This window comes from Drosophila mauritiana, chromosome 2L, assembly GCF_004382145.1.
Source record: "Drosophila mauritiana strain mau12 chromosome 2L, ASM438214v1, whole genome shotgun sequence".
Lineage (NCBI taxonomy): Eukaryota > Metazoa > Arthropoda > Insecta > Diptera > Drosophilidae > Drosophila > Drosophila mauritiana.
Window position 1 is genome coordinate 5,156,779 of NC_046667.1, and position 25,441 is coordinate 5,182,219.

Genomic DNA, 25,441 nt, shown 5'->3' on the forward strand with positions numbered 1-25,441 from the left:
ATGGTTTTCAATTAGCAAAGCAAAAAGGATAACGACCTGCATATTATCAGGGATTGAAGTTCCTTGAAATTCGTGTCACGCAACCATCGACGAATCCCTTGAAAAGAGATCTCATATCAAGAACCGTACGTGGCCGGCAATGCCAAGAAATGCTTAAACATAAATTCAACGAGACGAGGAAGTGCAGGACGGGAATGGATCGGATGGGAAGGAAGGAAGGTGGAGGCCAAAGCCGGTCCTGGCACATCGCGATGTGCCACAGCAGATTAGTCTGAGCCATAGAGCAGCTTCGTGTTTTCGTTTCTCTTTCTGTGGCAGATGTGGATCTTGGCCAGAAGAACCGAGGAGCCAAAAGTTCGCATTTTGCAGCGGTCTTAGGTTTTGGTCTAGCTTTCTCTTGGCTTTCTGCTGGAGCTGGAGCTGGTCAAGCTCGACCGATGCCATTGCCGATGCCCGGATCGCATTGTTCCCCGTCCAGCAATAAATTATCGATTAGAGTGGGCTGCCGTCTGGATATGGGCAATGCAGCTGGGGGTTCGATGACCCATCATCAGGGCAGGCAAGTAACCGACATATTACGGACCAAATTACATAAAAAGCAAAGGGTATGCGTTACGTTTTACGAACTGCTGGAGGGAAGCCCATTCGAGTTCCTAAAAGGTTCACGCCTACACTAACGTCTTTTTGTGATCCTGCAACTGTACGCGGAGGTGTGAAATTTCCAGCCTGGTCATATTCCCCAAAGGCTGCCAAAAGCTGATGGTCCTGCCGCTCCAGCTACTCGCTTGAACCCGTCCCGAGAGCAGCCCTAAAGCCTTTAATTTAATGCCAAGGCAATTCGCCTGGCCGGCAGACGTGGCTGGAATTTTAAATGTATTTTTCAGCCGCAAGAATCCGAAAACGGCGAGCGCAAAGTGTGATTAACGCGTACCTGCAACTCAGACGGGAATATCGAGGACGGGCCCAGCCTTTTTGACACAAAGCTGTGCTCCGTTCGGTCTCTGGTCTTTGGCATGGCCATTCTTCCTTTTTGGGTCCCTGGACGGCCCTGCGACGTTGACAAAAAACCCGCGGGACCCGTGGATCCTCATAAATGCGCGCAGAAGCTGCACAAAAACCCGACGAGAATCCCGGTCTGCCGGTCACCTCCTCATCCTCCATCTCGATTGGCCGCCGTCTACCTGAATGGCAGTTTGTAACTTTTGTGTGGCTCGGGGCTTAAATGCCCCAACTCGTTATGCTTACCACAGCAGCAGCAGCAGCAGTTGCAGATAAGCAACGAGCAGTTGCAACAGCCTATTCACTACCAAAAAAAAGCGTTATTTATTTAAAAGTTTAATTACTGATATTATTGCATGTTAATAAACTATCAGTATGTTTATTAGTTGAAATGAAAATGTTAGATAAATATAATTTAGCAGAATTTACTACTCTCATGGTGCCTTTCTGCTCCACTACCTTGTTGTATAACCAAATTTCTCGCAGTGTATTGAAGCTGCTGCAACCCGCTTTGCATGCCAGCCCCTGCCGAAATCCCTTCTGCCCGCCGCAGGCTCACCCATTTAATGAGTGTTGTCTGGGTCGGATTCGGGTTTTGGGTTTGTGCTTGGGTTCGGGGTCGGACTACGTCCACTGCCGTGTCGCTGACTGCATCATTTTAATAATATTGTTTACGTGACATTTGATTTATTATGAACTTTTTCTTTTGACAGATTATGTGGCGGCTTGACTCCATGCCAGTTGGCTACTGTTTCGCCTTGGCACGCACACACACACACACAGGGAATGGGGGCCCTGGGATCGTTTTGGATGCGGGGACGACTTAATGGATCCGCGAACCTGAATCTCTGGAGGGAAATCGGCAACAACAGCTGCGGATGCTGGCGAATCAATTAGCCTGCCATATAACAGTAAGTAAGGCCACACAATTACCCCAAATTACACGAAACAGTCCCACATTAAGGTTATTCAATTAGCATTATGAACAAGGTTTGCGAACTTCACTGGGGGAACTTATTAAGCCTGATAATATGTATGAGTAATTTGCGATATCTGCCGTGTGTTTTTATTATAGCAATGAAATCATGGTTATATTTTCTGCGAACGTGTTTAATGCAATTTTTAAAATAACGTTTGATAAAAGATACGGGCAGCAATTATTTCGAGATTTTTTAGAGTATATAAGACAATTAGATTACGAAGCTTTAGAGTACAAAGAAGACCGACATCACGTTAGAGGAATAAAAACGGCTTTAAAATACTTAACAGCCCGCACTTTAAAAACTACTACCTCATCGAAAACTTTAAAGTTTCAGTCCGCTATCGCCTCCTTATCTAAGCACTACCATATCGTTTACAATCTGTTTGAACTCCCACCGAAATGGTAGAATCTCCTTTAATTTCCAGCAATCAGCGTCACAATTGATTCCCATTAAATCCTTCCCTTTTATGGCACCACAATCCATCTTCCTGCCTCGAACTTCGCCTTTTAACGCCTTTTTTACGACCCGCACAACGAAAGAAGAAACAAATTAATAGTTCTTGTCATTTGAAGCGACCAGAAATATAATTAAAAACCGTCTCAAGTGCCAGGGTTCTCGATAAATCAGTTCGAGGCGACAACACCAAAAAAAAAACGAACTCAGAGCCAGGAGAACCAAAACATGGCCTAAAACAGAAGAAATGTTGGCCCAAAGCCGGGCGGTTGGAATCCCTCTCACCTTCCTCTCCAAAACTCAACTCGTTTGAATGCCAGAAAAATGTTTTTAAATTATAAGAAACCTTTGCGCGCTGCATTTTCTGTTTAGGGTTTTATTTTTTTGTGGATCCATTTGGGTTCCCTGGTTCTGTACCGATCTGTATTTTTTCCTTGTTTTTACTTTTCGTTTTTATGTTGTCGTCTGATTCGTTACGATTATTTACAGAGATCTCGACCAATGTCGTTTTAATTAAGAACCAGTTTATTTTTAGGTTTTATTTTGGTTGGCTTATTTTTTTCGCCTTTGCCCAGCGACGTTTACAAATTAAATGGTGATAAGCTAAGGTTTTTTTCTTTTTTTTGGTGCTTGCCCCTTTCATACTATCAAATGTTTAATTATGCGACATGCAAGGAGTGCAATAACAATAAGTGTGCTGCACTGCGAAAAATGCAACATATTGGAGTAAAATTAAGATTATACTTAAGATAACTGATCCATAATACAACCAAAAAGGAAACCATTAATTTTTGTAGCTATTCAATTCGATGTTTTTTTTGTGAAGCAGCGAGTCAAAGAACTCATTTTCGTCAGTGTGGCTGCGTTTATCGTTGAGACTTTAATCTTTATGGGTTATGAATGCACTCGAGTGGTTAGGCTCAATTTAAACAGCCATCGAGAACGACCGGAGATCGCAGCCTTATTTACGATAGCTGTCAATAATAATAGTCATAATAAACACAATCGCCGCGATCCCGTGTGGCTGAAGGTGTTGCACCCATGCGGCGAGGGTGCGAGTTCGTTTTAATATTGACCGATTCCGATAATGTCATAAATGTGACAGCGATAAAAATCAACTCAATTTAGCCGAGCTGTGAGTGTGTGGCAAGGGGGTCGGTCGTTCGTTCGGTCGGTCCTCTTCCTCGCCGGATAGATAGATGTATCTGCAACCCTGCAGGTTGTTTTTTGAACCTCGAGACAGTGGGAGACAATTCAACTTCAAACTTGTTTACACTTTACAGCGCTGGCAAATGTTTGATCGAATGTCTCACCGCACATATTGACATTGTGATTAGGGTTCGACGGAAACATTCCTCCAAGCAGGAAGCTTGCACAACCCAGCTCCGCTCAAAATGCCCACAAATGACGGACAGAGAACGGCACACATTGCCGATGTCGATGGCTCAGCCATTGCCGTTGCCATTTCCATTTGCACTTCCATTTCCCATTTCAGTTGGAGACGGCGAACATTTTATGCAAAATCGGACACGACTTTGCACTAAAAATGAAGCGATCCCGCAGAGAAACTTTGACCAGGCTGGCCAAAAAGGGAGGAGCACTATAAACAGCACTACTGATCTTGAAAGTTCGCCATTTACATAAGAAATTTAAGGAGGTAAGAGTTGGACAAACAATATACTTAATGGCAGAATGAAATATATAATATACTTAAGCTAACATTAACTATTCATAATAAAAACTAATCCTCCGTAAGCTAGAGACTCTTTAGCAATGTCGAATGATACTTCCTGAGGCAGTTCTTCTTTGAAGAGACTCACGTAGACTGTCAATGCATATGCAGATATATGAACACTGTCAGTCATCTTGCAGTTTGGCGCAGACATTGCAGACATTCAGTCCAGCGGAGCTGGGTAAGATTTCTGCGCATAGATTGGAAACCAGAGGAAGGAAATAAATTGCTTTTGGCTTATGCAAAAGCCAGCTCCGCTTTCCGCCGCAGGAAGATGCTGGCTAGCCTGGAGTCAGCCATCCCAAGTTGCCAGCCAGCAAAGCGCGAAATTTCTCGTACGTGTGCGATGGTCCCGGCATCGGCGGAATGGAGTCAAGGAAGTCCAGAGGAACTGTGGAGAATTGCGAAATATTCTGCGGCGTTGTTATCGCCGCCTTTGGATCGCTGAGGTTGAGGCTCCGCAAGCGGAATGCGACGCACAATTAATCATATCTGAATATATTGCGCCCTTTGGTGGTATAAATCTCGCTGGGCTTTAAGTCCAGCTCACTCTCTCTCTCGGAGGAAACTTAACAAAATAATAAAAAATGAAACGAGAAGAAAATAAAAAATAAGAACTGCGCATTTAAGCGCTTCACGCGCATGCGCAACCAATCGCTTGATTAGTTCCCAAACTCGAGGCTCAGGGATTAGCTCATAAAAAATAAAGTGAACAGGAAATAAGCTTAGGAGGTAATGGCATCCGAATGGTGCGGATCAACATTCCATACGTCTGGGCCAGCTTATTATAGTTCGTAATGAGCGTTCCCAGCTGCATTTCTGCAGCCCATTTGCCAATTAAGTGAAATTAAAGTCATATCTGGCAATTGCTCTCGCTCGACGCGTCTTGCCTTCTGGGACCGATGAGGTGTCGCCAGTGGGACGCGTAATTAACCCCATGGATACTGGTCTCTATGCCACATCCAAAGACCAGAGCGGCAGCAGACTCTTCTAATTAAATTGTGCTGGCTACTTTTTAATTAAGCACACACTGGCAGGCATCCAACATTTATAGAACTGCCACATGGGATCGGTGGTAATATAAGGGCCTGACGAATGCTAGAATCAAATCAAGGAAAGTCTACGTAGATAATTAAAGCAGAAAAATATTTCTGATAAGCAAATATTCTTCATAAGTTGCGAGATTATTTTCGCAATGAAAATTTAAACCGCCATTTAAACCATCTTTAAACTGCTCGACTGGAGATTTAAGCTTAATAAATAATAGTTTTCCGCACAAGTTGCCCCATTGTGTCCGCTCTGCTTGGGGGCAATTCCGAGTTGATTCAGTGCATCATAAGCAGGGACAATGTTATTGACGTTGTGGAACCGATGTGGCCTCTCCTGGGCAGCCGCAGCCCAGAAAGAAGACCGCAATTAAGTGCATATAAATTTCGCAATTTTACGATCTTCGCTCTTATAAAAATGCTCACTCTATGGCCACAGTTACAGTCACAGCTGCCAAAGGAGCACCCAAAAGACCAGGTCTCAAAGGCATTAAATGCGGCGATTTATGTCCACGTGTTCGAACTGGCGGAAAATATGAGCAAAATGCATTCGTGACCGAAACGAGGATGCCCGCTGTTTTTCTATTGCTAATTAGCCGTGACATTGTTTAGCTACGGGCCATGAACTTTTTCACAAAAACTTTAAGCAACAGAACATACTTTAGATTGTAGTAGCTTATTCTACCATTTGCTCCTCTTTTTTGTGTGCAAAACCGGATTAAAAACCCTTGGCAAATATGCCCTTCCACGGGGCTTATCTTAATTTTTGCATTTAATAACTGCATTGCGGCTGAAACGAGCCGGCAAACTGCCACCGGTCAGTCAGTTGGGCAGCGATCGCAACGGGCGGCCATTAAGCTTAATATGGCCAAGTAAATTCTTGGCCAACTATCCGGAGGTGTGAAGAAAAGTGTCGACTTGTTAAGCTGCGGCCACAGCGGGCCCAGACAGATAGCCACCACCACCACCACCACCAGAGCTCTGGACAGGATCGCCTGAGTTGCGAGCGCATTTCTCGGAAACAACGCGCTCGATTCGTGGAAGCAATAAATAAGAAGGTGGTGGCGGTGGCGGCATTGTCCTTCATGTGTTTCGTGGCGTAATAAATTTTATTTATTTTGTTCCCCCCAGCTTTATTCCCTTTTTTTCCGGCACAAGGACGACATGGCGAAAAAAGGGCCGACGGACCAACACCACCGCCCTGTCGCACTCAATTAGCGAACGCGAACGCGAACGCGAGTCGCGCGCGTTTTTGGCGCGGCGAAATCCGTTTGATTTTCATCTTGGCCAACTTAACGATCGGCGTGCGGTTTTCTTGTTGAAGCAAATTAACTAGACTGGTCTAGAGATTATCAACACCCAGCTACTCCTTCCCGCTGCCTGTCAACACTCGGCATTGTCTTTGCGAATCAAATCCAGACGAACAATGGCTGGAAAATAATATACAAGTTGCCTATAAAGTGCCTGCTTAAGCTTTGATGAGCTTAGAGCCATAAACCACATAATGGTAGCTGCTCTATAAAACAAAATACGTGGCCAAGAGGAATAGAGCTGAAATTAAACTCCCCCCATTCGAGCCAATTCAATTTGGCGATTCCAACGAACTCTGTGTACACTTTATGGGCAAAAGTCATTCAAAGCGGTTGTTAAAAACGAAATTTTGTGTTTTTTTTTATTAGTTCGGGCAGCTAAAATTTAATTAAATTTAAAGTGGAAGCGAATAATGCAGCCGGATTCATTTCAGAGGAATATTTTCCACTTCTTCCACATGGTCAACATATACTCCAAAATAACTAAATACAACTTTTGTTCTTCTACTTTCATTAGTGCACAAGTCAAGAGAAGTTAAGATTAATATAACTATAAATAATATGTTTATAGGAAATGGTTATCAGCTATAAAATATTATAACTAGAGGAAAGAAGAGTACCGCCCAATCATAAAGATTTCCTATCAGATATAGTAGCTTTTATAGATTTTGCTCTTTGAAATGTGTGCAAAAAGTAGATTAGTTGACCATGTAGCCTTTCCTATTAAAAAGTGCACAGTATCTGCGCACCATGAAGTGTATAAATTGATCACTGGAAATATTTTTGATATTCATATTTAAATCGCTTTAAAGTCGCATCAAAGCCGAATGACCAATTGAAGTGCCTCGATTCCATTCCGCTTTCAATTCGGATCGTCGCAGATGGTCGCCACATAAACTCGGTTGTTTATGGGCCTAAGCCGCTTTGGCTTTCCTGGCTGAGTAACTCCGATCGTGGTTTCAGTGCCTCCGCATCTCGGCCTGGTCTGCGTGACCACTTCTTTTCAGCCATCGGCCATCGGCCATTGGCGGTGTCTAATCCATGGCAATTAATTACATCGTTACACGCGCTGCCGCCAAACAACTTAATACAACATAAATAATTGTCAAAATGCTCGGCCACAGACGCGCGAATTAGTCTTCATTATGTCAATAAATCTTGGCCAATTGCCACACCGGATCATGCAACATCCAAACGGGAGTCAATATATCTTTATGCACCTGTCCCACGCCGAAATGGAAACCGAAGCGGGAACATGTCCAAATTTCATTTCAATTAACGACGCTACTTTCATGTAGTTTAAAATGCTTATATCTATAAGAAAAGATATTCTTTCTGAGAAGCAAGTAAATGCAATCATGTGGCAGGCAATTTTCAAGAGAATATCCATTTTAAATTATCATTTCATTTAATCATAGGGGAAATGCCAATTGCCTTATTGATCGACTGTTCAGTTTTTACAGAGACAGACTATATAAGAAGTGGACGCCAAAGTTGGTCTATGGCCGTCTCAAAAGATGATTATGGTCATGACAACTTAATGACGAACGCAGCTCGGCCTGGGAACCCGATCCGATCCGTTGCGATCCCAAAAGCGAGCCCTCGCCGTCTGGAAACCCCTCAAGTTGCCCGGTGACCGAAAAACGAGACTGGCAAATTTGCATAAAAATCAGTGGAGTATATTGCCCGGATTCCCCGCCTCCTTCAGGTGACATTAACAAGCCACAAAAAAGGAAGCAGCAGCCACTGTGATACGACCAAATTTTAATTAAAAGTTTAGTGGAGCGAGAGACACACGCCAACGACAACGCGAAAACACACAGCAGCAACATCAACACCAAAAGCAAACCAAGAACAACCCAGCACAGTGGGTTCAAACTACATTTTTGTGTCATATTTCAACAAAATATTTCTATTACTCTGGCGAAAAACATAGTTTTGTGTACAGGGATCATTGAATAAAGTGGATATTTCAAAGACCTCGATTTTACTTGGATAAGCACTCGTTTTGTGCCCATTGTACAGCGGCCGCAAGAGCAACATCGGGAAGCTGAGATCTTTGGGGCACAGCGACCGCAAAAGGTTGCTGGGGCAGAATGCCGTGCAACAAGTGTCAGGCCGTGCAACATGGCTAACAAGCGTCGCCTGTTCGTCGCCGGCAACGTTCGCTGTCAGCTCATACACGCCAAAAAAGAAAAAAAAAAGAAAAGGAAATAGCACGGGAAAAAGATACACACAGAGGACTAGGTGTTAAAGTAAATATGCAAGCGGTTACAACAAATTTTACATGCCGCTGCAATAATTGAAAAATCATGTTGCCGCACAGCAAATGTTGCCGCGACTGCGCAACATGTTGCTACATGACTTTGTGCTTAGCCAGAAAATGCAGCGAACTAAGGTCAGCACTAAAAACATGAATATTTTGGCTAAAAAGATGCCGGAAAATGATGGAAAATTTGTGTACTAAAGCGCGAAGAATGCGGCTAAAAGGCGTAGTTTTTATTTTTTTAAAAACAAGACAAATAGGGTCAATAACCTCCAAGATATAAAAAGTGGAATACGATTTCAGTTGAAGTTTTAATAATATCAGCAGTACCTTATAAGCAACTTTGGTGCAGGTGCCTGTGGGTTCTCAGCTCCCAAGTAACTCAGAATTTGTTATCTTAGCAATTCCCCCAAGCGGCTTGCGGATGTGCAACGCCATTGAAGGGATAGCTGCTCTGCTTTGGCTCAGATTTTTGCGCTAAGAGAATCGCAAAACCACGCCGCGAATCACGTACATAAATAAATAAATACGCAGGCAACGGAAGCTGCAACAGTAGCGGCAGCAACATTCAGCGCAGCAGCGGTTGAAACAACAAACCAAGAAACAAACAAACAAACATTCAAGCCGCCACCGCAATGGTTGTTGTTCACTGTTGGTTTTTGGTTTTTGTGGCCAATGCCGCCGCTGCAATTGCCACTGATCGCGTCGATTCAATTAGTAATTCTAAAAAGGCGGCAAGCGACGTCTTTTGCATCTTAATGAGCAGTAACAGCAGCAGCAGCTCCTGTGGCAGCAGCAACACATGCAGCATGTTGCCGCCGCAATAACATTTGTTCATAACAACAAGAAACGGAGAGACAGGGCCAGTTTTTCCATCCAATTGTGCCGGCACAGCACTTTTCATGCCCAAATGCAGTTTGTGATTGCTGCTGTGACCGTTGCTGCTGCAACTGCTGCAGTTTCTGCTGCAACTCCTGCTGCATTGACTATTTTTGTCATCCAGGTCCACGCACTGGTCGTGCAGCATGTTTGCGCGTTCATCTCCGTCTCCTGCCATTTCCACAGAAAATGTAATTACTGTGATTTAATTTTTTTCCACATTTACTTCTATTGCAGCAACGGCTGCACTTGGCCAGCTTGCAACGGCAGCAACTGCAGCAACTGCAACTGCGGCATTGCCATTTCTGCGCGCGCATTACAAACTTGGCTCAAATTAATTCCTCAAGCCCAAATGCGATCTGGCCAAGCTGCAGCTAATCAAACTTTAATCAATGCGGCATTTTGATGCGACATTGCTAGTTTTTCTTTTTTTCTGCAGCCAGTTCCATAGTTGGAACGATGGGAAAATATGCCGCTTGGCCTGGGAGGAAATTTGCCAAGAAATTGTTATTAATCTGGAATGGTCATATAGGCAAAAAAAAAAAAACGATCGTAAGCCAGTTTCAACTATTTCAAATGCTTCTCTAACAATTTCCATATCTGTCAAGTGCTTCAATTAATTATTATGACTTTTGATAGGAGGAGGAGTCATTACTTAAACTTTTGCTATGTATACTTATAGGCACTAATAATTAGCTCTACTGCCAAACAAAAATAAAACCATATCGCTTTGAATTCGATAGCATGACATTATAGCTTATATGCATTAACAAGAAATTAGTTTAATTTCTGACAGTCTAAAAGGTTTGCGTGCTGGAATGATTTTTACTTTTAAGTGAGTTAAGCAATTGCATCAAGCTTAATGAAAATATAACTGACTTATTAATGCCGGCCATCCCATTCGTGATATAATACTTAAAATGTTGGAATGATTTAAAATGCAGTCACAAATATACATAATCCAAAATTATAAATAGCCAAGTTGAGTATAAATAAGAATAGAACCCAACAGCTACCAACCACAATAATTGAAATAATCCAACCATATAATTGGCTTCCTGATAACAGAAAGCTGTTTTGAGTTTGTTATTGTTTTAAACAGTATACCATAGTACATACAATTGATTATGATTATTGCGGCTTGATATTATATGCCAAAGCTCAGTGGGTAGTGAAATTGCCTGTAGAACAGACCGACCGGAGAATTTCGCGACGAAATGTGGATTGCTCTGCTGGGGACTCCGATTTTGTTGGCGGTCCTGACGCTTCTTGTAAAACAAATTAACAAAACCTACTTCATACTCTCATTAACAAAGCGGGTGCGAACCGAGGATGGCAGTCCATTGGAGAGCAAAGTGGCCATAATGCCGGGAAAAACGCGATTTGGCAACAACTTGGATATCCTGAACTTTACGCCAGGTTCGTTATGTTATTCAATGGGTTTATAACTACTTATAAATTATTTAATTACAGCTAGTGTTTTTAATTTTGTGCGCGAATCCACGGCCAAGGCCAAGGGTAAGAATTATCTGTGGTATTTTCTATATGCACCCATGTATAATGTGGTTCGACCCGAGGAAGCTGAGGAGGTATTCCAGAGCACCAAGCTGATAACCAAGAACGTGGTTTACGAACTGATTAGACCATTTCTGGGAGACGGACTCCTGATAAGCACGGGTGAGTCAACCAATTTGTAGTGCATTATTCTAGTTACTAATTAATCTATGATTTCAAGATCACAAATGGCATTCCAGACGAAAGGCTTTAACGCCCGCCTTTCACTTCAATGTCCTGCAGTCGTTCCTGGGCATATTCAAGTAAGTTTGAACTAATAATTAACTATTGAATTTACTAAATTATTAGTTTATTTTAGGGAAGAGTGCAAAAAGTTCCTTAACGTTTTAGAGAAAAATTTAGATGCTGAGCTGGAGCTTAACCAGGTTATTCCGCCATTCACTTTGAATAATATATGCGGTGAGCTGAGTGAAGTGTTCATACTAAATCATATTTAAACTAAACCATACCCTTTGTAGAAACTGCTCTGGGTGTGAAGCTGGATGACATGTCGGAGGGCAACGAATATAGAAAGGCCATCCATGCCATCGAGGAAATTCTAATTCAACGCGTGTGCAATCCGCTGATGTACTACAACTGGTATTTCTTCCTTTACGGAGACTACCGAAAGCATTCGCAGAATCTTCGGATAGTTCACGACCTCTCCAGTCGCATTATCGAACGAAAAAGGCAGCAATTCCAGCAGAAACAACTCGGAGAAGTCGATGAATTTGGCAGGAAGCAGCGATACGCCATGTTGGATACCCTGTTAGCGGCCGAAGCAGATGGTCAGATCGATCATCAGGGTATCTGCGATGAGGTGAATACCTTCATGTTCGAGGGATACGATACTACGTCCACTTGTCTTATATTCACCCTACTGATGCTGGCTCTCCATGAGGATGTCCAGAATAAGTGCTATGAGGAGGTGGAAAGTCTTCCCGAGGACAGCGATGACATCAGTATGTTTCAGTTCAACAAACTAGTCTACTTGGAGTGTGTGATAAAGGAATCGCTGAGAATGTTTCCATCAGTGCCATTCATTGGTCGCCAATGCGTGGAGGAGACTGTGGTGAATGGAATGGTGATGCCAAAGGACACCCAGATCAGCATCCACATATACGACATCATGAGGGATCCGCGACATTTCCCGAAACCAGATCTGTTCCAACCTGATCGATTTCTACCGGAGAACACAGTGAATCGTCATCCCTTTGCATATGTGCCTTTTAGTGCAGGACAGAGGAATTGCATTGGTCAGAAGTTTGCCATTCTGGAGATGAAGGTGCTCTTGGCAGCGGTTATTAGAAACTTCAAACTCCTGCCCGCCACCCAGTTGGAGGATCTCACTTTTGAGAACGGAATTGTGCTGCGCACACAAGAGAATATCAAAGTGAAGCTATCGAAAAGGGTCACATGAGCAATATTTCTTAGTATAATTTTAGGGAAAACGGTTTGCCAAAGAGCTTCTATTTGTAATATGTTTAAAGAAACAAATTAAACATTAAAACGAATGACACTCTAAGGAATGAACGCTTGTCTTATTATCTGTAATTTAAAATAAAACAATTTATGATTAAATGATTAAACTAAAGATATCCTAACATGTTATTCATTTAATTGAAACATTCAACACAATCGGTAACGTTTAAATAAATTGCTGGTACATATTGTACATTGTAATACATTGTAAAACTACCGACTACTTTATACAGCTTTATATACAAATTAAAGCTTACATAACATCAAAATCCAATATACATATATATCGTAAATTTGTATAAATTTGAACTAGTTGGCAGTGCAGTATTAGTAATTTAATATACCCATCAATTGCATGCGCCAAGGGAACATGTTTTATACTAAGTAACTATTGATTTTACAGAACTCAATTTTTCCGATCACTGAGTTCTAATCAGCTTCGATCATTTATAGATCGGAGCTTAATCAGTGAGGTATTGGAACATCTTACCGGAATATTATATAAGCGTAGAAATGTATTTGGAAGTCCTGTTCGCTGTTCCACTTGTGATTTTCATTTTTCGCAAGTTATGGGCTCATTTGAATAGAACCTACTTCATCCTGAGTCTTTGCAAACGAATTCGAACTGAAGACGGTAGTTTGCTGGAAAGCAAAATTTACGTAGCGCCGAGCAAAACGCGATTCGGAAACAACTTTGACCTCGTGAACTTTACATCTGGTAAGTGAAACCAAATCAACACTAAAACTATATTTAAATCGTTTGGAATACTTGACAGAAAGCATCTTTAACTTCATGAGAGATTCATCTGCAAAAGCGAAAGGTCGAAACTATCTCTGGTATTTTTTCCATGCACCCATGTATAATATTGTTCGCGCCGAGGAAGCCGAGGAGGTATTGCAAAGTACCAAGCTTATCACCAAAAATATGATCTACGATCTTTTGAAACCGTTTTTGGGCGAAGGTCTGCTGATTAGCACAGGTATTTTTAAATTTTGTATCCTAATTTCTACTATTTTAAAGAATTCTAAAATAATTTAGATCAGAAATGGCACTCTAGAAGAAAAGCCCTGACTCCTGCTTTTCATTTTAAAGTATTGCAGTCTTTTCTGATCATATTCAAGTAAGTTTAAAAAATAACAAATGGTTGTTAAGTTGTAAGCACTTCCTATTTTTAGAGAAGAGTGCAGTAAACTTGTGAAAGTCCTGCATCAAAGTGTGGATACGGAGTTGGAGCTCAATCAGGTTATTCCTCAGTTCACGCTTAATAATGTTTGCGGTAAGTTTAAGTACATTAATAAAACAATAACGCAATACATACGTATAACTCAAGATCAGAATGACCAGCAAATATAGAAATTACTCTCTATATCATTATCAATGAAATTAATTTGCAATGCTTATTGGTAAATCACAGCAATTTTCACTGACCGTTTTTTCAACTATGCAGAGAATTTCAGTGTGATTAATGTAATTGCAGAAACCGCACTGGGAGTAAAACTTGATGACTTGTCGGAGGGTATTCGATATCGCCAGTCGATTCACGCCATTGAAGAAGTTATGCAACAGCGCTTATGCAATCCGTTCTTCTATAACATAGTGTATTTCTTTCTATTCGGCGACTATCGAAAGCAGGTGAATAATTTGAAGATAGCCCACGAGTTCTCCAGTAACATCATAGAGAAAAGGAGAAGCCTCTTCAAGAACAACCAGCTCGGCCAAGAGGATGAATTTGGCAAGAAGCAGCGATACGCCATGTTGGATACCCTGTTAGCAGCCGAAGCAGAAGGTCAAATTGATCATCAGGGTATCTGCGATGAGGTCAATACCTTCATGTTCGAGGGATACGATACTACGTCCACTTGTCTTATATTTACCCTACTGATGCTGGCTCTCCACGAGGATGTCCAGAAAAAGTGCTATGAGGAGATCAAATACCTTCCCGAGGATAGCGACGATATCAGTGTGTTCCAGTTTAATGAACTGGTCTATATGGAATGTGTGATCAAGGAATCTCTCCGCTTGTTTCCCTCGGTGCCTTTCATTGGACGTCGGTGCGTGGAGGAGGGTGTGGTCAACGGTTTGATCATGCCCAAGAACACCCAAATCAACATTCACCTCTACGAAATCATGCGGGATGCCCGGCACTTTTCAAACCCAAAACAGTTTCAACCGGATCGATTCTTTCCAGAGAACACAGTGAATCGTCATCCCTTCGCTTTTGTGCCTTTTAGTGCGGGACAAAGGAATTGCATTGGTCAAAAGTTTGCCATCCTAGAGATTAAAGTTCTTCTGGCAGCGGTCATCAGGAATTTTAAAATATTGCCTGTTACTCATCTCGATGATCTTACGTTTGAAAATGGAATTGTGCTGCGTACGAAGCAAAATATTAAGGTTAAACTGGTGCACAGGGCAAATAAATAAGCCAATAAACTTGTATATAGAGCATATCTGCTTTTATAAATTCAATGGCGTCGTAGTATCCAAACCAAATACATTTTATTATAACAGAACGTCAAAACACAATTACTAGAAATAAACAACCATTAAAGATTTCGATAACAAAGAGCTTTTTCATTGGCCTTTTCTTTTCGTTTCGTATGCCTGAACTCAGTGGGTTTTCAAGATTGCAGTAGATCGGTTCCCCAAAGCCCACAAAATGTGGATCGCTCTGCTCGGGTCTTCACTTTTGATTGGGGCCATTTGGTTCCTGCTGAGACAACTTAATAAAACTTACTTTATTCTTTCATTATGCAAACGAGTGCGAACAGCGGATGGCAGTCCATTGGAAAGCAAAGTGTTTGTTATTCCCGGAAAAACGCGATTTGGCAACAATTTGGACCTACTTAATTTAACGCCTGGTAAAAGGAAAGATTGGATTATCTTTACAACTAATTATTAATATTTATTACAGCTACTATTTTTAACTACATACGAGAGTCCACTGCCCAAGCCAATGGACAAAATTATATATGGAATTTCCTATTTGCACCCGAATATAATATTGTTCGCGCCGAAGACGCTGAAGAAATATTTCAGAGCACAAAAATCATTACAAAGAATATGGCTTATGAATTGATAAGACCATTTCTGGGAGACGGGCTGCTGATAAGCATAGGTGAATAATCGTATATAATCGTAAATATATAATAATCCCAGTCGTTTTAGATCAAAAATGGCACTCAAGAAGAAAAACATTGACCCCGGCTTTTCATTTTAATATTCTGCAGACTTTTCTCTCTATTTTTAAGTAAGAGTGAGCTTTCATAAGTTATTAACTATTGAAATGATCAATAATTTTAATTTCTAGAGAAGAGAGCAAAAAGTTTATCAAAATACTGGACAAGAACGTTGGCTGCGAGCTTGAACTTAACCAGATAATTCCACAGTTTACTCTAAATAATATTTGCGGCAAGCATAATCATCGAGTTATGATATGAAATTGTATTATTAACTATATTTTCTTCTATAGAAACTGCCCTGGGCGTAAAACTAGATGACATGTCGGAAGGAAACGAGTACAGAAAGGCCATCCACGACTTTGAAATAGTTTTCAATCAGCGCATGTGCAATCCGCTGATGTACTACAACTGGTACTTCTTCCTTTTCGGAGATTATAAAAAGTATTCCAGAATACTGCGTACAATTCACGGATTCTCGAGCGGTATCATTCAACGCAAAAGGCAGCATTTCAAGCGGAAACAACTTGGCCAAGTTGATGAATTTGGCAAGAAGCAGCGTTACGCCATGCTGGACACCCTTTTGGCAGCTGAAGCCGAGGGCAAGATCGATCATCAGGGAATCTGCGATGAGGTCAATACCTTTATGTTTGGTGGATACGATACCACATCAACCAGTCTAATCTTTACACTGTTATTGTTGGCTCTGCATGATGATGTCCAGGAGCGGTGCTACGAAGAGCTACAAAACCTTCCCGAGGACATTGATGACATCAGTATGTTCCAGTTCAACGAACTGATCCACTTGGAGTGTGTCATCAAGGAATCGCTGAGGTTGTTTCCCTCAGCTCCGATCATTGGCCGCACGTGCATGGAGGAAAGTGTAGTGAATGGTTTAGTCCTACCCAAGAATGCCCAGATTAGCATCCACATATACGACATTATGAGAGACCCACGTCATTTCCCGAAACCAAATCAGTTCCTGCCCGAACGTTTTCTGCCCGAGAACGCTGTGAATCGTCATCCCTTTGCATTTGTGCCCTTCAGTGCAGGCCCAAGGAATTGCATAGGTCAGAAGTTCGGCATCCTGGAGATGAAGGTGCTCCTGGCCGCTGTGATTAGGAACTACAAGCTCCTGCCCGCCACCCAGTTGGAGGATCTCACTTTTGAGAACGGAATCGTACTGCGCACACAGCAAAACATTAAAGTTAAATTTGAAGCAAGAGTGAAGTAGTGCATAATAAATACAAAACTTTTCCTGTAAAAAGGCCTATATTGAATTCGCTTGATCATAACAGCCGAAAAGTAGACTATGAAATTTGAAATATTCAAAATACTGGTTGAAGTAAGAAATATGTAAAAAGGGTGCCAATATGTAAAATCGGTGTAGAAAATACGTGCTATATTTCAGAATTTGTTTATATGAAAATTACATTTACTTGTATCCCCAAAGTACCAACTTAAACAAAACCTGTTTTTCGCGCTGAGAAAAAACGAAAAAATTAAATGAAATGAAATAAAAATGAAACATAAGTATGAAATATGAAGAAATATAAACATAATAATATAAACAACTATTTTCATAGAACCCGTATGTTAACAGAGTGCACTTCAATGTTCGAACGCTGTTATCAAACATGTTTCTACCGTAAACAATGTAATTGTCTATAATTATTTATAGAACCAATACGAAATCAAATGCACTTGCAGAAATTCCTTTCGTCTTATCTATTCTCTTTTCCAATTGGCAATGATATGAATATCCAATTAGAATTACACAGCAATGCCTGTTGCTGAGAGAGTGTAGCACTTGACATAAACAAAAGTACATACATATATAAACAAAGCTACCACACATGGAATCCAATTTTTTACGCAAACAATTTACTCGATAATATATGGTTTAAACAATTCAGCGGAAGAAGGTGTCCTTAACATTTTGCACCACATACTCAATGGCCTTGAACACCAAATTAATGATTTTTCCTGCTTCGATTTGAGGGTGGACTTCGGAGGCATTGATTACAATATGGTTTCGCCAAGAAAATGCCTAATTTAATTATATATTTCTATTCTGCGCATCGAATAACAAAACAAACCGCACGCACACACACACACAAAGTCACATGCACTGGCAGTGCACCAAACACACACACAACAGCGCGCATCATGGAAAACCCTTGTATTCTGCAGCTTCCCTGAGATTCAGTTAAATTGCATTTAAGTTCATTCACTATCACTAAAACACTCACCAGTTGTTAAATGCACTAAAACCACATTTACACCGAAAACTAACAAAAAACAAAACATTTTAATCCAATTCGCGTTAACAGTACAAATAAACTTTAACAGCGCGTGCCCGATAGAGCTGGAAGAAACATCGACGCGGTATCGATATTCCGATGGAGTCAACTATTTCATCGATATTATATTTAAAACAATTTAAAATGAAAAGACTAAAAACGGATATTTCGAAATTTAAATTTGAATCAATAAAATAAATTGCTTATCGTATTAATGTATAATTTTAAATGAAATGGTTTCAATCTTCATAGATCTTTTAATTTTAATGGGGTTAAGAAAAAAAATTTTAACATTTCTAAAAAACTAATAAACAAATTGTATTTATGAACAATATGTTGATACTGCCGCAACATTTTTAATAACTATTGAGAAAAAATACGATTTATCACAATTTGGTTTTATAAATAATTGTATATTTGGTTTTTTTGTTGTATTATTTTTTATACTTTTAAAAAGTAAACTTCTATTTTGATCGAAAGTATTGATTTAAGCACTGATTACACGAAATTGTGTGATTGAGGTTGAGGTTTTTTCTTTACATATAAATCGAGTGAGTTATTGGGACGAATATAGATATAACAAAAAGTCGCGTTCGCAAAAGCAATATTGAAGAGTATTGGCTAACTTAAATCGCAATTTAAATACATAGATTCGTGTGTATGGTTACAGCTTTACAGGTCTTTTGTCGTTAAATATTACATCAATATCATCAATATCATAGATCATTTTTTACGCTCATTTCCATTTTCTCTATCAATAAAATTAACAACAATTCCGATGCATTTGATTGGGCACGTGATAAACATTGATAAACGTGCTCGCCTACTCAGACGCATAACAAATTTAAAATACTGTTTCTTCTAATATAATTAATATACGATAACTGTTTCAGTAGTCAATTAGTAAGGTCAACATTGCACGAACATATACTACGTGGATACTTCGTCGTATATGTCCAATCGAATATATATGCCTGTAGCTCGTGTAAATAGTTTAGTCGATTCGATTACTAGATGTGTTACAAATTGGTACACTAGTGTGGATTGTTCCTCATTTGCGCGTGGGTGAGTTTAAGTTTAGTTTAAAGTCACTGTAGTTATTGCTGCTGTGCTCTCGTGTCGAACAACATGGATTCACATTCATTCACAAAAAACGCAACGTACGAATACGAATACGACGGGTATGCAAACTTAATCTACCGAGTGTTGTATATGTCTAAACATTCATAACGATCTATGGATAGGTGCATGTTCGATGTCTGCCGATGCTGAGCACCCCTCCCTCCTCTGGTTTGTCTTTTGCATAATTATCTATAAACTATATACGTTTGCCGGTGGGGCAAACTAAGGCATGCCGGGCAGTCCGCCGCCCACAAGGCGCTGCTGTTGCTGCTGCTGGTGAATTAGGTTCACCCTAGCTCGCTGCTGCTCCAACCGCTGCACCGTGGCCGTCAGATGGGAGTTCTCCACGTAGAGATCCTTCACCAGGATGTCGGCACTCTGCAGCCGCTGGGTCTGATCGGCCAGCAAAACACCCTGGGTCTCGATTCGGCTATGCAGATCGTTGAGCTCCACTTGATGCTGCCGCCAGGATTCTAATGAATAAACATATAGTTTACTAATTATCCATGGTAAGTAGGTAGTTTCTTCAACTTACGCTGCATCAGGGACTCGGTGTACTGCTGCTGCTGCTTGATGACATTCTGCAGATGGCGATTTCGCAGCTCCAATTGGTTCAGTCGCTGCTGAAGCGTTGGATGCGTGGTTCGCTAAAGAAGGTTCACCAGATACGATTGAAATATGTTCTCTGATTTACAAAATCTATGGCTCACCGCATAGGCCTTCTCGAGCACGGGTCGCGCCTCCTGTAACTGCTGCAGTTCCATGACCAGACCGTCCCGCTGCAGGCTCAGATCCTTGATCTGCTCCTTGAGAGACAGCTCGAAGAACTTAAGGCGCTTCAGTTCCTCCTTCAGTGCCGACGGACTGCTGCACTTCTCGTGGCTAAGGCAAGACGTTTTGCTGTTGGATTCGAAGCTCTTGCCGGACGCCGTCGACGACGTCTCGCAATCGGCTATCTCTCCCTCCGATGCAGCCAGTTGGGGACTCTGGGACCGCTTGGGCTTGCTGATCGGAGCTGGGCCGGCATTGGCGCCGTAGGCGTTGCTGGTGCCACTGTTCGTAGGCGAAGGACCGGACTGAGAGCTTTCGAAGGGTGTAGTGCTAAAGATGGATGTTTCCGAGGTGGTGAGGTTATTGCTGTTTAAAGGACCATTAAATTGGCATGATTTAAAAAATAAAAACGCCTTTGAACGAATTGTTGAACATAAAGATGCAAAATGAAAACGTGGAATGTTACAAATGTGAAAAATAAGCAAACAAAACCATTTCCAGCAGCATTGAATATAAGCGGCTTCATTGAAATCGTAAATCAATAAATTTCGAAAATGTGATGAATATTTTTATGAATATAAATTATATTTATTAAACAAGCACAAACATACACTTAAAAGGATTAAATTAGCTTATACTAGACATGGTTAGATGTGCGGGACAAAACTATAACATATATACAGGACATACAGTGCAAATTATGAGAATGACACAGGGATGCTCACACCAAGGACACACAGAGAGGCTTCTCATACTCACCGGCTGGCTGTCTTGTGCGATGGTGAGCCTCCGAGCAGTTCGATGGCACTGGCGGTGGCTTCATCCTTGGAGTCAGCGAGGGATTTCGCCGGCTCTTGAATGGTGCTCTGCAGCCAGAGGTAGCTGATGGGTGAGCTGGCTGGACTTTTTCCCGCCTCGGCACTCAGTTGGGCTACCGACTCCGAGGTGAGTTCAGAGGCGCCCGTGAGGATCTCGACGCTCTCACCCAATCTCTGTCGCAAGTCCTCGATCTCCGATTGCAGCGAGCTGATTTCCTGAGCCTTCTCCTCGAGCATTTGAATGGAACTCGAGCGCAGCTGGGCTGCCTCTGCTTCCAATTCGGAGTACTGCTGCTCCAGCATATCGCGCTCATCAATGGGCGAGAGGCGGCCATCCTTGCTGAACTGCTCCTCGTACTCGCGCACCTTCTCCATCAGCTCGGTGAACTTCTTGTCGCTCTCGTGCTGCTCATCCTCGTAGATCTGTCGCTCCTTCTCAAACAGCTGCCGTTCCTCGCTGAGTTTCGTTTGCCAGTAGTCCTCGCAATCCTCATAGGCACGCTGCATTTGCTCGAGACTGGTCTCCAGTTCCTTGGAACGGCTTTCCGGCGTGAGAGATCTGCCCTCCTTTGCAGCCTTGAGTTCCTTCTCCAACTCGGCCACCCGCTGTCGAAGACTTGCCTCATCCTGGCTTTGACTTCTTTGCAGCTCGGAGTTTAGAGCCAACCAATCTCCGCTGTTGCTGGCATCACTCTGCTCTCCTTCGGTGCACTTGCGCTGCTTACCGAGACGCGGACTCTCCTCTGTGAGATGTGTTTTGCTCGGCGAATCCCCACGCCTTTTGGTGGCCGTGGCCGCCGACTCCTGCTCCTCTTGTTTCTCTTGTTTTTCTTGCTTTTTAGCCTTGGTTTTCGATCGAATTAGTTCCACATTTAAGCTCTCGATTTCGATGGTCAGTTCGTCAGTCTTGTCGCGCAGCTGGGCGTTCTCCATTTGAAGAGCAGCCAGCTTCTCCATTAGCTGGAGCATCTCCTCCTCCTTGTCCTCGCTATGCCTTCTCGGTCGCAATGGACTGTGCTCCGGAGTGCCACCAATGCTGCTCGACCTTTGGGCCAGTTCCTGGTTGAGCTTAATGTTCTGTTCGAGAAGCTCTGTGATTTGGATGTGAGCCTTTTGCTGCTCCGACTCAAGCTCCGAGTTCTCGGTGCGCACCAATTCGAGTTCCGTTCTCAGGCGGATCTCCTCTTGCTCAAGCGACTTAAGCTGCGCCTCCAGCTTTCCCGTCATGCTGGTCCAGTGATCGCGGTCATTAGTCATCCGCAGCGTTATTTCACGCACCATGCTGGCATGCCGTTGCTCCAGCTGCTGCACCTGCTTCTTGGAGTTATCCTCCAGCGACGCATGCCGCTCATCCACTTCCACGGCCAGCAAAGCCACCCTTTGGTTGGCCGCCTTATTATCAGCCCTCAGCTTGAGGTTTTCCTCGTGCTGCTGCCTATAGGCAAGTCGGTAGTTGCCCAGCTCGGTGGCCTGCAAAGCAGTCAGAGCGCGCAGCATATTCGATTGCTCGTGATCCCCATCGAGGCCACGCAGCTCCTCCTCCAATGCCTTGGTTAGCTGCTGCAGGTTCACCTCCTCCTCCTCATCGAATCCCAGGACGTGAAGTAGGTTGCGAGTGTTGGGAATGCTGGCCAGCTCCCAGGCTTCGATAATGCTATGCACTGAGATCGTCTCCAGTTGCTGCGGCGTCACGGTGTCTGTAAATCATGGCAATTAACAATTAGCGTGGGACGAATGAGATTGGCTTCGCTGTTGTATATACACATTTATTATACATATAGCCCAAGATACCAGGTGGGTGTGGGATTGGGATTGGGAGTGGGGAAGGGTGTGTGTGTGTGTATCGATAGTGTAAGCGAAAGCGCCGAAAGTTTGCTGTTTCTCTATATCAAATGGCTTTTCGAAATGAGAACAAGTCATAGTTTCTGTTTTGGTGTGTTATTTAAAGAGGTAGAAACTTATACATCAAGAAAATAGAACAAATATAAGTAAATATCCTTCCTAACTGAAATTGATTTATATGAAATCCTTAATTAAATAGATTGTCAATGCATTTCAGCTTTACTAGGGGTTGATAATGTGGGATATGTGATTATACGAGTATATAGAACGAATCAACGGTGCGGCTACATAGGGTGCGATTAGATACCGAATGACTGGGTTGGGGATTCGGTGGGTGTGGGGGTGTTGACAATTGCTTCAGAGCGCACAAACCTTTGCAGCATGACCAACGGCCGCCGTTGTAGCATCTCCAGTGCTCGGACGACGGTGCGGGATTGGCGGCCAGGCGCTGGCCTACGGTGTGTACCGACAACAAGTGTTTTGCTTTTAACATTGCTTCAAACGTAATTTTGGCATTTTGGGCTAACAACAACAGAGGGTGGCAGGGACAAGGGGTTCGGCTAGTCTGGGATAGTTGGGTCGGAGGTAACTTACCCAGTGATTCCACGCTGCTGCTGTGCTGCGCCTGGCTCTGGATGGAAAGCTGTTTCAACTTGGCCGCTGCCGTCGGTGATGTAGTGGCTCCCGTGGTGTTGCTGTTCACCTTCCGGCGTGCTGGCAGTGAAGCACATCGCTTCAGTTTGCTCCCGCTGGTGTGGACGGACCGCAGACGCCGGCTGCCAGGAAGATCGCTCTGGGACGAGGAACGTTGCACCTGTGTGGTTTGGGAAAATAAGATGCTTATTGGTGCTCAACTATAACAAACTTATTCAATTTCATATTGTATATTTTAAATGCTTCATTTGTTTGCCTTGGAGTGGTTCTTAGCCATGTTCTACTGTATCAGCAATAATAACGATTAAACAAAATCTGTTTACTATGCAATTTTGCATATATAACCAGAAGTTGTATCGCCACTTCGTACGTGACTTGACAATCGACACTCACCTGAACTCCCAGCTCATCGCATCCGTTGAGGCTTCGCTGATTGTGCTGCTGCTGCAACTGGTCCTCGTCCGTATTGTCCGAGTCCGTGACGGATAACTCGTAGATTCCATGCTGTGGCCTGGACCGGCGACCGTATTTCTTGGTGCCCACGACGAGTTTAGGTGAAACCTCGCGATCGGAAGACTCCGGCGGACTCTCGATGTATGTGCTGGTTAGAGGCTCATCCGTAATCACCAGTGAACGCTCTGCAAGAGTCAATAGATATAGGTTAGCAGAGAACTGGAAGAGTTGTATGGATCTTAGGTGGCTACCAAAACAAGCGGCTAGCTTCTCAATTATCGGATCTGTTAACTGGCGGTAATACAATCGTGTTCCCATTTCGATTTAGACTAAACTGCCCAGGTGAATGAGTCGCGTATTTATACAGGACATCGTAACCAGGTACCTGATAAGGATCATGCAGGATCAGGTAGTCGGAGACAGTAGGGAGTCGTAAAAAAGTGTCAATTGCATCTATGATTTTATGAGTGTCAGCTGCCGCCGTGCTAATCCGCGTGCTGATTATGATATTCGTACCCTAAGAGGTGTCCTAAATTTGCCCATAAGTTTCCAAAGCAGATAAGCGAAGGTTTGAAGTAAATGTGCATAATCCTTGCAAATTAGCACGTAGACTGAAGCACTTCTTTGAGCATTAAGTAAGTCGTATGTCCATCTATAGACTGCTAGCAATATGCACATTACATCAGTGATTTATTAATAGGGAAACCCACCCGGTTCCAAATCCGTGTCAAAATTGAATTACTATCTCTAATAAGTGGCTGGCAAACACTCCGTAATTATCTGATGTTGCTTGATGGGTAGTTAAAGCGCAATTACAGATAAAACGTATGTTGTTTTATGAGAACCTGCCGCGATAGCTTTTAGCAAATATGATCTTTATACTATGTATGTTAATCTATAGCGTGATCGATTCTTTGTGCTATCTCACCAATGAAACCCGATGACGTCGTGCCATCGAACTCGGAGCCCAGGAAGTTGAGTAGCGCCTCCTTGAACTGGCCAAAGGACACGCCCAGCTGGTGACTGCCGCCCAGGCTGGCGATCAGTGCGGATCCCTGATCCCGGAGCTCCAGCAGTGAGCAGAGCTTCAGCAGGGACTTCTCGTCCAGAAGTCCACACTGCGTCTCGCAGCTGCGGAACATTTGGTAGAGCTTCTGCTCGTACGGATCGGCGGATACCTCCATTATCCGTAACCCGGGGAATTCAGTTTGCTGCCGTTCCAATCGATCGGCTGCTCAATTGCGTTTTCTCTTCGCTTTTTTTTCTTGGGGGGAAAATCCACAAACGCAGTCAGGGGTCGAAAACAAGAAAAGTGAAATATCGGGGTCTATGTGCGTGGGTGGCGGGGGAATCACGCGTGTTTTTTTGGACAGCAGGCCGTTTGCGGGGTTACTAATACTACTAATCTATGATATGCACTTCGGAACGCAACATAAACACTCGCGAGTTTGCGGTTTTTTTGGGAATAGCGTAATTTCTAGCGAGTTGATAAAAAACAATAATGCAGTAATAGCGAGCACGGTGGCGCGCTCTGGAGGCCAGTAAGCGAACTTGCGACGAAGGTGGCACTATCGCAGACAATTGTTTCTATCGCTAC

At 42.8% G+C, this 25,441-nt stretch overlaps 5 protein-coding genes across 14 annotated transcripts in view; 3 read left to right on the plus strand and 2 right to left on the minus strand.

Moving 5' to 3' along the window:
- Positions 1 to 18,227, minus strand: part of LOC117150194 (bone morphogenetic protein receptor type-1B) — a 52,185-nt gene extending 33,958 nt beyond the window's left edge. The window contains exon 1 of the mRNA XM_033316981.1: positions 18,134 to 18,227. Within this exon, the coding sequence (XP_033172872.1) occupies positions 18,134 to 18,191 (58 nt within the window). The 5' untranslated portion in view covers positions 18,192 to 18,227. The remainder of the gene's footprint in view (positions 1 to 18,133) is intronic.
- Positions 1,603 to 12,747, plus strand: LOC117150193 (probable cytochrome P450 4ac1). 5 transcript variants are annotated; one of them, XM_033316975.1, is made up of 9 exons: positions 1,603 to 1,910; positions 3,719 to 4,092; positions 4,308 to 9,859; positions 10,108 to 10,220; positions 10,985 to 11,087; positions 11,142 to 11,345; positions 11,404 to 11,485; positions 11,542 to 11,642; positions 11,702 to 12,747. In XM_033316975.1, the coding sequence occupies exons 3-9, from the start codon at positions 9,592 to 9,594 to the stop codon at positions 12,640 to 12,642; spliced, it is 1,812 nt and encodes a 603-aa protein (XP_033172866.1). In that variant the 5' UTR covers positions 1,603 to 1,910; positions 3,719 to 4,092; positions 4,308 to 9,591; the 3' UTR covers positions 12,643 to 12,747. The 5 variants fall into 5 exon arrangements, with proteins under 5 accessions (XP_033172866.1, XP_033172870.1, XP_033172868.1 ...); XM_033316977.1 differs by lacking the exons at positions 1,603 to 1,910; positions 3,719 to 4,092 and having other exon boundaries at positions 4,205 to 9,859; positions 11,142 to 11,186; positions 11,250 to 11,345; XM_033316976.1 differs by lacking the exons at positions 1,603 to 1,910; positions 3,719 to 4,092 and having other exon boundaries at positions 4,206 to 4,348; positions 4,416 to 9,859.
- Positions 13,148 to 15,256, plus strand: LOC117150195 (probable cytochrome P450 4ac2). The gene is made up of 5 exons (XM_033316984.1): positions 13,148 to 13,422; positions 13,481 to 13,684; positions 13,744 to 13,825; positions 13,881 to 13,981; positions 14,183 to 15,256. Exons 1-5 carry the CDS (start codon positions 13,218 to 13,220, stop codon positions 15,124 to 15,126), a joined length of 1,536 nt encoding a protein of 511 aa, XP_033172875.1. The 5' UTR covers positions 13,148 to 13,217; the 3' UTR covers positions 15,127 to 15,256.
- LOC117150196 (probable cytochrome P450 4ac3) lies at positions 15,315 to 17,148 on the plus strand. Its single transcript, XM_033316985.1, has 5 exons — positions 15,315 to 15,563; positions 15,617 to 15,820; positions 15,871 to 15,952; positions 16,013 to 16,113; positions 16,175 to 17,148. Exons 1-5 carry the CDS (start codon positions 15,362 to 15,364, stop codon positions 17,113 to 17,115), a joined length of 1,530 nt encoding a protein of 509 aa, XP_033172876.1. The 5' UTR covers positions 15,315 to 15,361; the 3' UTR covers positions 17,116 to 17,148.
- A 370-nt stretch (positions 18,228 to 18,597) lies between the features above and the next one.
- On the minus strand, positions 18,598 to 25,379 carry LOC117139488 (blastoderm-specific protein 25D). Of its 6 annotated transcripts, none has more exons than XM_033301822.1 (8): positions 24,773 to 25,379; positions 23,785 to 24,029; positions 23,332 to 23,551; positions 23,110 to 23,190; positions 20,837 to 22,592; positions 20,017 to 20,407; positions 19,842 to 19,953; positions 18,598 to 19,779 (listed from the first exon to the last, which is right to left on the minus strand). In XM_033301822.1, exons 1-8 carry the CDS (start codon positions 25,026 to 25,028, stop codon positions 19,529 to 19,531), a joined length of 3,312 nt encoding a protein of 1,103 aa, XP_033157713.1. In that variant the 5' UTR covers positions 25,029 to 25,379; the 3' UTR covers positions 18,598 to 19,528. The 6 variants fall into 6 exon arrangements, with proteins under 6 accessions (XP_033157713.1, XP_033157703.1, XP_033157741.1 ...); XM_033301812.1 differs by having other exon boundaries at positions 18,599 to 19,779; positions 20,017 to 20,443; positions 24,773 to 25,378; XM_033301850.1 differs by lacking the exon at positions 24,773 to 25,379 and adding an exon at positions 24,096 to 24,181 and having other exon boundaries at positions 18,599 to 19,779; positions 20,017 to 20,443.
- Between the last annotated feature and the right edge of the window lie 62 nt (positions 25,380 to 25,441).